This window comes from Nematolebias whitei, chromosome 1 (assembly GCF_014905685.2).
Source record: "Nematolebias whitei isolate Nwh7 chromosome 1, NemWhi1, whole genome shotgun sequence".
NCBI classification, from domain to species: Eukaryota; Metazoa; Chordata; class Actinopteri; order Cyprinodontiformes; family Rivulidae; genus Nematolebias; species Nematolebias whitei.
The window spans coordinates 15,164,104-15,176,394 of NC_056498.1; the positions used below are offsets into that span (position 1 = coordinate 15,164,104).

Here is a 12,291-nt window from a genome sequence, read left to right on the forward strand (position 1 = left end):
AGATAGAGTCAGTATTATTATGTCAGTATTATTATTACAGTATATCAATAAAGTTTGGAAATTTAGCTAATTTAACTATTTTTAACTTCCATTTTGCTACTTTTAACATTTAATTTATTTTACTTTGTAGTTACTTTAGTTGTTTTTTGTTACTTTTTGCAACTTTTAGAATTAAGTAAACCGTTTTCCAGTTTTTGTTTTCAATTTGGAGATTGTTCAAGTGTAGGTTTATCTTGTTTGCAATTATTTTATTTATATTTTTTAAATAAGGGGCAGATAATGTAAGATTTTTTTCTTCTTTCTGCACCTTTTTCATTCAATGTTTTTTTTTTTGACGAATTTGTTTATTTTATCTTAAATGAATGAATAAATGAATGACTTGTCCAGGGTGTACCCCGCCCCTCGCACAGTGATTGCTGGACATGGACACCAGCGACCCTCGTGACACAAAATGGAAGAATCGAGTAAAAGATAATGGATGGATGGAATAAATGAATTTAAAAAAATTCTACTTCTAGCCAGAATTTTACCACTTCTAGCTACTATTTTTGGCTTGTAACTAACAATTATCCTTTTGTAATTCAGTAATTTGCTACTTTTAGCTTACAGCCAGCATACATTAGACTACATTAGGCTAGTGACATTTTTCAATTAAGTAACTATTTGATAATGTATTTTCTGCGTGCCATGCTGCTTGTAACAAAATGTCTCCAGATCCTGTTTAAAATAGGTTCTATGCTAACCTTTCTGTAATATTCCAGCATAACACTGGTTGGTTATTATTTTAGAAAGATTTTTATGCCTGAGTCAAAGTTAAAGTCAAAGTTTCTTTAATTTGTCATTCACACCAAATATGGTACATGTGGTGGAACGAAATTAAGTACACAGGGTCCCAGTTACATCCAACAAAAGTAAAAATTGTAAAGAAAAACAATAATAAGATCTAAGATATGAACTATGAAATATGCTAAACTAAGAATATACTAAGCCAGGGATTCCCAAACTTTTCCATGGCATGGCCCCCCAAACAACATTAGCTTCTGGCCAAGGCCCCCTCGCAAATAATGCTACAAAATATATAACGAAACATCGACTTTTAGAATGTTTTAACTTTTTTCACTATATTCAATTAATAATTACAGATGCTGCGCATAAAAATGTTATTAACTAACATGTTTTAAACACTGTATTATATTCCCACTGAAAAACAACAACTTTTCAACAAACTGTTGACCAGAAGAACAAAACAAAATAAATCTAACCTTTCTCAAGTGTGTTTATCTGGAAATGACAGATACAGATGGGCAATTATTATTATTATTATTGCTATATTTTAATTGTTGCTCTTTTTTTTTTTATCTTCTCGCCAGCTTTCTGGGGGCCCCTAGGGGGCTGTGGCCCCCTACTTTGAAAAAAAAAAAACAACAACCCTGCACTAAGCACTAATAGTACAAAAACAATATTCTGAATGATTGACAGGTTAAAGTTCATCGGTATTAAAAACAAACGTCTCTGAAAATGTTTAGGTACTGGAATGAAAAAATTGAAACGTTGTCAAAAGTCCAAAAAAGTGGCAAATATTTCAAGAAAGTCCAAAAATAGAGGGATGGCACAAAACTATTTGACAGATTTGTATTTATCATAAAATACAAAGCTGCTGTTCGCCTCATTACAACAAAGTAGAGAGTAAATTTTCCCTTGATTTCCCTGAATAACAAAACTGAACGGTGAGGAAAATCTATCTGTCAGGTTGAGCAACGTGTGGGTGTGAACTGTCAGAGGTACTTCATGTCTGTTTGTGGGTGACGGCCGTTTGAAGACAGACCTATACATTAGTAGGTAGTTGACATTAAATACAAGATTTGACTTGTTCCTCTTTAAAAATAAAGACACAACTGTCTTCTAAGGAATGAACTGCACTCCACCTTTCATGCCAGATGTTTAGATTAAGATCATCCCATGTTGAGAAACGAATGACTTCATAAATAATTACTTTAAAAACATTATGTGCAACGTCAGGCAATACCTGGCATAATCTTATATGATCTGTTTGTGCTTGGAGTATGTGTTGTAAATTCAGTGCCGGCCCTAGCCTCCATGTATGAATGAAAGATGGAAACATGATCTAAAAAGTGAAATTTGGTTTGGGGCCCTCCATTTCTGCTAATAATGCGGATTACTGCAATCAACAGTCAGATTTTCAGCTTTTCCTCCCAGGCTCTCATCGAGGTGGCAGCTTCTGTTTTCTCCTCCCCCGTTTTTTTCCTTCTTCCTGCTCTGCTCTCTGTCTGTCTGAAGCGCCTGGGTCTCATCTCCCGAACATAAATTAAGAAGATTATGGATTTGGTATCGTGGGCGTTCAACTCTATTGATAAGATTTTTTCATCAAAACGACAAGGTCCTGGAGAGCCGGCGTGTCCAGCTGAGACTCACGCTGTGGGGTACGTCATGGATTTGTGGGAAGTGTGGCAGTTGATGTGTATCACAGTTTTGTCTCAGGAGGATGTTGAAGACGTTTACATATTTGGACTTATGATAGCAGGGACTCTGCTTTTTGGCATCGGCAGGGCTCTGTTTTATCAACTTTTGAAAAAGACATCAGCAGCAGTTTTGGCCATGGAAAAGCTCCCGAGTCAGTGTGAAGGTCTGGTACTCGCTGTGGGAACTTTAAATCGTCTGGTCTACGAGCTTAACCGTAAGGTGGAGGCGATTGAGAATCGCAGACCACCTTTTGGGACTCGTCAGCGTGGTGGGTTCGACCTTGAAGAAGACTCATAGCATGGATCAGTGGAATGGAATCCCACAATTGGGCATTTTCGGACCCAGAACGCCCAGATGGACTCAAGGCTGAAGCAAAAAATCTGTCTGCCTGAGGAAAAAACAAAAATCAAGTTTATCTGAATCAGACTCCCGACGGCCTCTGAGACGGGCTGACTATCAAATTTCTCCTGGGACATGAGCACCCAAGGACAAAAGCATCATCTATCCCCCCCCCGAAAACTTTCTGTGCAAGCTTATCACAACTGCTGGCTGGAACAACATCTTCAGAAACTGTGGCTGATCTGAAAAAAATCTCATGGACAAATCTCAACACCTCGATGTCAAATGCAAATGTAATCATGTTTTAATTGTGCTGCTGGTAGAGTTTTTTGATGTCTCAAATCGTGTCCTGATAGACAAGATATAAAAGATCTTTTTTGTAATACCACTATCTACCCTCATGTTTCTCCCCCTTTTCCTATCTAAGATTATTATCTGATAAGAATAAGAAGGCCGCGCTCTCCTGTAGTTGCAGCTTCGTGCACTCCGCCCATCTTTTGGACGACTGTACGTACATATTTGCAGTGTACCTCGGTGCAATTCCAATAAAGTTTATTCTGATTCTGATGATCAGATCATTCACCACCTAACATAAACTCATTGCAACTCTGACAGCCCTGTTTATATGATCCTATATGTATATATCACGGCGGTACTAAAAGAAGAAAGTCACCAGTATGCAATGTCTTTTACAGCAAAAGTGTCATCTGGTTTATTATCTTTGGTTCCAAAGAACTGCAACAGTAATGTTCAAAATAATTTGTAGTGCAAGATCAACAACAAACAGATAAAATAACTTAAATGCATAAAAATAAATACATTGTGCAAAAACAGACAAAATAAAATAAAATGAAAAATAAAATATCAAGGAAATACTTAAATAATGTAATGAACAAATACTTAAGACCATGTAAAATGGTAAAAAAAATTTAAGTGGAATAATTAGTTCTTAAAACTATATACAGTTATGCAACAATTTGCAAACGCTGAACTTAAAATATTAAATAGAATGATACAGAAATCATTACTAAAAAAATACATTTAAATTCCACTCAGGGCGCCTCCTAGTGGCCCTGGGGACCTAAGCAGATGCTTAGTTTGCTTATGCCATGGGCCAGCCCTGTGTAAATTTTAGCTTAATATTCTTAAACTTGGTTTAGTTCTATATGAGTCCAGTTATGATGGCTTAGTGGTTAACGTTGTCTCACAGCAAGAAAGTCCTGGGTTTGATTCTGTCGTCTTTTTGTGAGGAGTTTGCAGGTTCTCCTTGTGTTTGCATGGATTTTCTTCGGGTACACCGGTTTCCTCCCACAGTCTAAAAACACACATGTTAGGATGCCTTCAGACACCCTTGCCAAAGAGATCTAAGATCTCAATGCGATTTGACGCTGAACCCCTAGTTGCCTCCAATGTGTGTCCCATTGGTGTATGAATGTGATAAAGCTCTGATTAGACTTTTTAGTTTAACACTTTAGTTTAGTAGATTTGTTCAATTAGCTTTGTAGAGATCAAGTAGAGTGCTGTATGAATGGGTCAATGAGGACACAGATTGTAGTGTAAAGCGCTTTGAGTATCTTGATCAGATAGAAAGGCACTATATAAGTACAGTTCATTTACCATTTGCCTAATTAAATAAAGGTTAAAAGTTATAATATCTGGCTACATTTACAATCATGAATCAAGTTGACTAAAAGTTAACCAATGGTAGGTGTACTTGCAGTCATTACTTCTAAAAGTTTAGTTAAAAGCAGTCCAGTGGCTCAGAAGATATTTTCTAACAGACTGGGAGTGTTGACTCCAATAGGTTGTGGCAACCTGGACACATGTAGGAATTGGAAGCGAAAAAATTCCTATCAGACTATTTTTTTTTCCTGTCTGAGAAGAAAAAACTCTGATATTAAAAAACACCTTGCACAAACAAGCACATAGTGACATAGACATTCTGCAGAGGGGGTGAGACGATGAGAGCGGTGAGCAATGTTCATAGATGCTCTCGAGGGCATTGTAAGAGTTCAGATAAGGATGTAATAATCAGCCAGTGTCCTCCGGTGAGAGCCATAAACATTCTCGAGGTATGTCGAGGAATGGCCAAGAAAAATGTCTATGAGAATCCAAGAGTCCTGAAACGATGACACAAAGTTTATTCAGCTGGTTTCCTCTGGTTATCAGTTGGAAATTCCTCAGGGAGGGGGTGGTGAGCATCAGATTACATGTTCTCCAGGCAAATTCAGATAAGATGACCTTCAAGGTCAGCCAAGAGAGCCAAATTCAGATAAACACAGTTGTTTTGGGGACAGGCTGAACTTAATGACATCTACCTCGAGTCTGTGTTGGTCCACTCGGTTCCGAAATGTTCAAATTACATGGCCACACCGATGGAACGTGCCTGAGTAAAATCCCCAAGATCTGATCCATTCTGCCCAAAACATTTGAGTCTGGGTACTTGAGACATGAACCAAGCCACCATAAAGGCAAGCAGCGTGATTGGGTCCAAATTTGCTGCAGACAAATTTCTTGATTGTTGATAAAACTAGCAACCAGCCGAATCCAAAAAGCAGGAACCAGTTATCGTAAATTCAAATAAATATGTGTCCTTAAAATCCACAAATGGCAGCAGAGATAGACACATCATCAAGTTTTCCAAGTCAATGAAATATCCAGCTGCGTGCGTGCCAACAGGGCAAATCGACTCACCTAAAGCCTGTCTTCTCTTCGAAGAAATGTTGTAAATTGAGGTGAGGGACCAACTGATCAAAACAAGTCCATAATTATGGTTCAGAAGATATACAAGAGAGGCTCAAAAGCAGTTTCACTGACAGACAGAGCAGTAAAGCAAAGCGAAGAGGGAGGGGATGGGAAAAGAGTCCGATTTTGGCAAGAGCAAGTGGTAAAGTTATTGCTCCATATTTTCCTAACAGAGGACTTTGCTCTCAGATTGCAGGTTTACTTGCAGTTTCTAGAGTTTTCAAAAGCAGAATGGGAAGAAGATCTTTCAGTTATCAGGCCCTTCTCTTGTGGAAGCAACTTCCAGTTTTTGTCCGTGAGGCTGACATATTGTCCAGTTTTAAGACTGGGTTTAAGACTTTCCTTTTTGATAAACTGGTAAGGATGCCCCCTGGGCGCCTCCCTAGGAAGGTGCTTCAGACATGTCCGACTGGGAGGAGACCCCGGGGAAGACCCAGGAAACAATGGAGATACTATGTCTTTCGGTTGGCCTGGGAATGCCTTAGAATCCTTCCAGAAGAGCTGGAAGAGGTGGCTGGGGAAAGAGATGTCTGGGCTTCCCTGCTCAAGCTGCTGCCCCTATGACTCGACTTTGGAATAAGCAGAAGATATTGGATGGATGGTTCAGGGGTTTATAATGGCAGTCACTAACCTTCACAGTTGAGTAAGAGAGGGACTCCTTCACAGAGATGGTGAGGCTGACGTCATATGGTATGAGCAGGCTGCAGCAGAGAGAGAGGATTACGCAGAATGTAGTTTTAAGGGTTGTCCAGGGGCGAAGTCCAGTAGAGCAAGCAGGGGTTAAGAACCACTGAGCAGAAATCCAAAGCCACATCCAAAATGTGATCCGAAAGGTGTAGTCATGATGACAATAAGCAGAGTCGGTACTGTGGTCAGAAAGCAGAATCCTAATCAGGCAAGGGCCAGACAAGGTGAAGAATCCAGGAGACTGGCGTGGGGTCCAAACAAGACAGGTAGTCAAGACTATGGCATGGATGCTGGACACCTACTATCACAATGAGTTTGATAATCTGGCAACAAGTGAGTGAGAAGTTGAGGCTTAAGTAGGAAGTAGAACAGGTGCATTGGATGAAGGATGATTACTGTGGTGGAGCAGGTGGGCATGGTGCAGGGTGACAGAAGCAGAGCTTGAGCATGAGCATTAGAAAAACAAAGCATGAAGACATAAACTAAGGCAGGGGAACAGAAAACATAACAGGAGGGGCAGAAACATGACAGTACAGTGCCCTGAGACATTTTCTGTTATGACTTGAAACTATATAAATAAACTGAATTCAGTTAAATCAAATATAATTTAATTAATTCATTTAATATTTACTGTTCATTTGAATGTTGCAGTAAGTCATTACTTAAGCTGTTTATTTAAATGTGAACACATACAAGAATCCATGCACCATTAAAAAAAGCAAATTATCACAATTTGGATGTAAAATGTCAATCTTCAAACTGTAGCTATGAAACATTGGTAGTTAAAATTACATTTTACTGTAGCAAAAAAAAAATTCAAGTCATGCATAAAAACTTAAAAAAAATATGCAAAGTACTTTAATGTTTCTGACTTTACATCGTTATACATGCAATGTGTGAACATTAGTAAACAGCATGTAGACTTACATATAGAGATAAAAACACAAATAATACAAGAGAATGATCTTTTTGTTAGTGGAATTTACAGTTGGTGCAACAAATTAGGTATATTATACAAATAATACTCATGAAGAACAATAAACAAATATAATATATTAATAATACATATGCTGTAAGCACGTACTTGTGCCTTAAAAATAAAACTTGATTGCATTATATGTGGTCTGTTTTATTTTTATTTGCCATTATCTGAATATTTTTCTTTTTACTTTTAGGACGACAGCTGCGGTTGAGTGATTAGAGCAGTCGTCCTCCAATGGGAGAGTTGGGGTAGAGTTGCATTTGGGCCCCAAAAATCCAACCCGGCACGGCCCGAGTTCATAGGGCTTTTTTTTTTTAGTCTAATCTGAATACCGGTAATAAACTGTAATTAGAAGCCCAAACCCAAAGAAAAACAACAACAACATTTTTTTTAAATTAAGCTTTTACTGCTTTTGTAAGCAAATCAGTTTGACACAATAGTTTTAAAAATATATTTCAAAAAAGGAAGATTTAAGAATTCTTGTTTGTTAACAATCCATCAAATGGATATTAACATACAAAAAGAATAGCCTAAAAAAATCAACTCTAAAGATAGGCAACCATCCATCCATCCATCCATCCATCCATCCATCCATCCATCCATCCATCCATCCATCCATCCATCCATCCATCATCCTATTATTCCGAAGTCGGGTTGCAGGGCAGCAGCTTGAGCATGGAGGCCCAGACATCTCTTTCCACATCATTCAGATGAACAAAAATATTTTAGAGCAAAATTATTTGGAAAAATATACAAAGTAGAACAGGGCTATTTTCATTGAACGTGCTGCTCGCTTCGGCTTTTGTAACTTCAGATGCTGTAACTTCCTTCCCCACAGATAAGAGCAGGGTGCAAAGCGGGACACGAACAGCCGATGATCCAGTTGTCCATCTGAAGCTTAACACAACATTTTTTACCTATTTCAACCGGCCGGTCAGACCTGAGCGTGCACCTGACACATATAGCAAGTTTCACAGTGCTGGCTTTGTCGAGTTTCTCCCGGTTTTAGCTTTTGTTTAATACTTTCCAGCTCCATTATGTTGCTTCTTGTGGATCAATTACAAATCCTCAGGTGTGTGATAAGAGCAAAGGGAAGGTGGGGTCACATGTAATTAAAACTTCATCAAATGCCTGAGCCCGAGCTTGCCCACCCATCAAGCACCTAATTTTGTCCCAATCTGGCCCCAACTTCAGGTCGGGTTGGGTCGGGCACTGGCTTGGGCCAGAAATTGCAACTCTAAGTCGGGGGTTCAACTCCACCAGAAGTCACATGCTGAAATGTCCCTGGGCAAGACACTGAACCTCTCATTGTGTGTCCCATTGGTGTATGAATGTGATAAAGCTCTGATTTCTTATTTCATATCTTAGATCCTATTTCTGTTTTTCTTTTACATTTTATACTTTTGTCAGATGACCCTGTGTACATAATTTTGTTCCACCACATGCACCACATGTGGTGCGTAGGACAAATAAAGAAACTTTGACTTTGATTATTCTTTGTAGAGATCTAGTAGAGTGCTGTATGAATGGGTAAATGAGGGCACAGATTGTGTTGTAAAGCACTTTGAGTATTTTGACAAGATATAAAGGTGCTGTAAGTACAGTCCATTTACTATTCCATTTAGAAGATTTATAGGCTTTAACAACAGCAACAAACATATTTATAACTCTTGCTGAAATTCAAATTTCATTGAGTACAAAGAGCATGTAAAACAATTAAAATGCTATCCTAATCATTGCTCAAAGCTTTAAGTCAACAGTTGCTTTCCATTCATGTCTAGTCCCATTCAGGAATTAGAAGTTCCTGTTAAAGCTTGTTACACTTTCTCTACACGCCCACGTTTTAATGCACAAGATTAATATTTGTCATAATTTCAGTCACACCAGGCAAAACAATCATTTTATCTGTCTGGGAATCTCAGAAAGTTTTGGTTTCCATTGAAAGTGATGAAAGCTGAGTTTCAGTGTTAAACTTGTAGCTTTGAAGTCTGTATCGTAGACTAAAAATGCATTGTGTGAAACCCATCACAATTATTTTTATCGATGCTCTCTCTTTGGCAGGTATCAACATGATTCCAAAAAACTGTTCTTCTATAAACGCCACAAGTGAAACTAGTGTGGGGAATGAAACTGCCGCAACCCTGGGTGGCCTCATCCTCACCATGGTCTTTTTGTTGGGGTTCCCTGGAAACCTCTTCGTCATTTGGAGCATCCTTGCAAGAGCCCGAAAACAATCCGTTACTACCATACTTATCCTCAACCTAGCCATTGCAGATGGTTCTCTGATGGCTCTCACCCCGTTCTTCATTGTCTACCTGATTCTGAAGAAGTGGGTGATTGGGAATGTGATGTGTAAGATCCTCTTCTACCTCTGTTTGGTCAACATGTATGCCTCTATTCACCTCATCATGCTAATGAGTATTTATCGAATGGTGTCGGTGATTTGGCCACGGCGGATTAGTGTGATCACTGGCAAAAGGACACTTATGCGTATCCTGGCAGTGGTATGGGCACTGGTGGTGATTGCCTCTATTCCTGCACTTATTTTCCGTGAAGTATCTTGTAAAAAGACATCTCCAGGCTTGTCGTGTGACTCGCACCATGAAAAAGACAGCCACGTAAGTAAGGATGATTAATCCCAGTTTATCAACAGTATAAATAATGAAGTGAGCTCATGTTTCCCATGTTCTTTACAATGCTTATCTCATCAGGTGGTTCTGCAGTACACGCTGGAGCTTGTTTTAGGATTTATATTACCTTATGGGGTCATTGTAGTCTGCTACATTTGCATTTTACAACGAATTCGTCAGACCAAATTCCAACGTACTATTCGCACTGAAAAGCTCATTCTTGCCATTGTGTTGACCTTCTGCTTATTCTGGCTGCCCTACCATATCATCAACGTGGTTCAAGTATGTCCCATTTTTTAAAGCATGACCAGTGGTTCTCAAACTTTTGTACAGGTACTGAGTCTAATATTATTATTATTACCCTTTATTTAAGCAGGCAAATTCCATTGAGATCACAGATCTATATTGCAAGGGAGGTCTGGGCCTGAAGACAGTCTAACATGTGTGTTTTGGACTGGTATTTTGGTTCATTTTACTACAACTGTACACTCTCTAGCAATAACTTGGTTCAAATTTCCTTACTTTTTAGCACCTTTTCCTCCAGGTCTTTTAAAGATTTTGCTGGTAACTGCACCATTATTCCCTAGTTTCCACAGTGTTTTTTTTTAAATATTATCCACAGGGTTTTTGTTATAAGTAGTTTTTCATGAGGAGACAGATTATAATTTGCTGAACTATTCATCTATTTTGGCTACTTTTACTTTTTAGCTTTAAATAACACTTCAACTTTTGCTGGTAAATTATCTTGGTACCTTGTAAATACTCAACAACATTTTTTTACAAGTACCATTCTAGTGGTACTTGTACCACAGTTTGAGAACCATGGCTGTGAAAACAATCATTTTAGCTTGATTGTGATGTTCACTGCCATTAATGAAGTGTTTTTGTTTTTCACTCAGGTTACATGGGCTCTGTGTCCAAATGGTGCAGTAAAAGTAACGTAAGTTATTCCACAATAGCATTTTATTGTATGTCATTGATTACCGGTAAATTTCAAAAACAAAGAATTATTGTCATCATCTATTACAACTATATTATACTATATTGGGGTAAAAGGTCAAATTGTAATTGTGTTAATTTTAAAATAAACTATGTGATTCATTGCTAACTCAATAACTTTTCTTAAAAAAAAATTTTGTTGTTGAAAACTATTAAATTAGGTTGGTATAAGAGGGAAGCCAGCATTAGGATTAGCTCTTCATGACATCATTATACATAGCTCTTTTAAAAATTAATCAGTGTATTGTTTAAATAGAACACAAGCGGCAAAGACAACTACAACTGCAAACAGTTATTTCAAGGGTCAGTGCCATTTGACACATGTCAGTCCTGGCAAATCTCATCCCCAGAACTCTGAACCTTCTATACAACAGACTTGAAATTTGATGAGACAAAAATAGGTCTTGGGGCAGCACGGTGGTGCAACTGGTAGAGCTGCTGCCTCTCAGCGAGCAGGTCCTTGGTTCAAAACCCCGGTCCAGGGGCCTTTCTGGGTGGAGTTTGCATGTTCTCTCCGTGCATGCGTGGGTTTTCTCCGGGTACTCCGGTTTCCTCCCACAGACCAAAAACATGCATGTTAGGCTGATTGGTAACTCTAAATTGTCTCTAGGTGTGAGTGAGAGAGTGAATGGTTGTTTGTCTTGTTTGTCTCTATGTGGCCCTGTGATGGACTGGAGACCCGTCCAGGGTGTACCCCGCCCCTCGCACAGTGATTGCTGGACATGGGCACCAGCGACCCCCGTGACCCAAAATGGAATAAACGGGTAAAGATAATGGATGTGAAAGAATGTGTTCTGATCTGGAGCAGGGAGAGGAGGAGCAATTGTCTTCCATTTCAGAAGGTTTATTTTACATGTAAAGTACAAGATCACCAGCCCTGGGCCATTGTATCTCCACCATGCAGTCACGAACAATGGCCCAGAACGTAAACAGACAACCCATCTTCTTCAGAGCTCAGCCACACCTCCTGGAGTCATCATCACCATCAACGAATGGGAAGTCCTACTCTTATCATGTGATCCAGCTCTCAACCAATAATATCTCGCCATCTTGTGTTCTATAATGGGTGGGTGTGTGAATGTTGGGAGTTGTAGGCATGTAGCTAAAACTACATTTTCTACCGGAAACTGAACCAGACACAATATCATTCTAAATATCAAAACAGGATACATATATCTAGACATTTCATTAAGTTAATATATTATCTGATAAAATTATATTTCAGATGGAAGGATGGAAAAATAGGTCTTAATGAAGCCTCTTTTTTTTTTTGGCCAAAAATGTTATATTCCTTTTTCAAGTTTTTTCTTTTTCATGGGTCTCTACAGGGTCATCCTCCCCCATCTCACTCTGTCCTCTGCATCCTCTGTCGTCACTCCATCTACCTCCATGTCCTCTCTAACTGCATCCATATATCTCCCCTTTGTC

The 12,291-nt window shown here is 38.8% G+C and overlaps 2 protein-coding genes across 2 annotated transcripts in view; both read left to right on the forward strand.

Moving 5' to 3' along the window:
- LOC119408489 (solute carrier family 12 member 3) overlaps nucleotides 1-12,291 on the forward strand; it is a 143,518-nt gene that overhangs the window by 37,189 nt on the left and 94,038 nt on the right. The window lies entirely within an intron of this gene.
- ltb4r2a (leukotriene B4 receptor 2a) overlaps nucleotides 9,304-12,291 on the forward strand; it is a 5,788-nt gene continuing 2,800 nt past the window's right edge. The window contains exons 1-3 of the mRNA XM_037674694.1: nucleotides 9,304-9,852; nucleotides 9,946-10,146; nucleotides 10,764-10,804. Of these exons, the coding sequence (XP_037530622.1) occupies nucleotides 9,304-9,852; nucleotides 9,946-10,146; nucleotides 10,764-10,804 (791 nt within the window). The remainder of the gene's footprint in view (nucleotides 9,853-9,945; nucleotides 10,147-10,763; nucleotides 10,805-12,291) is intronic.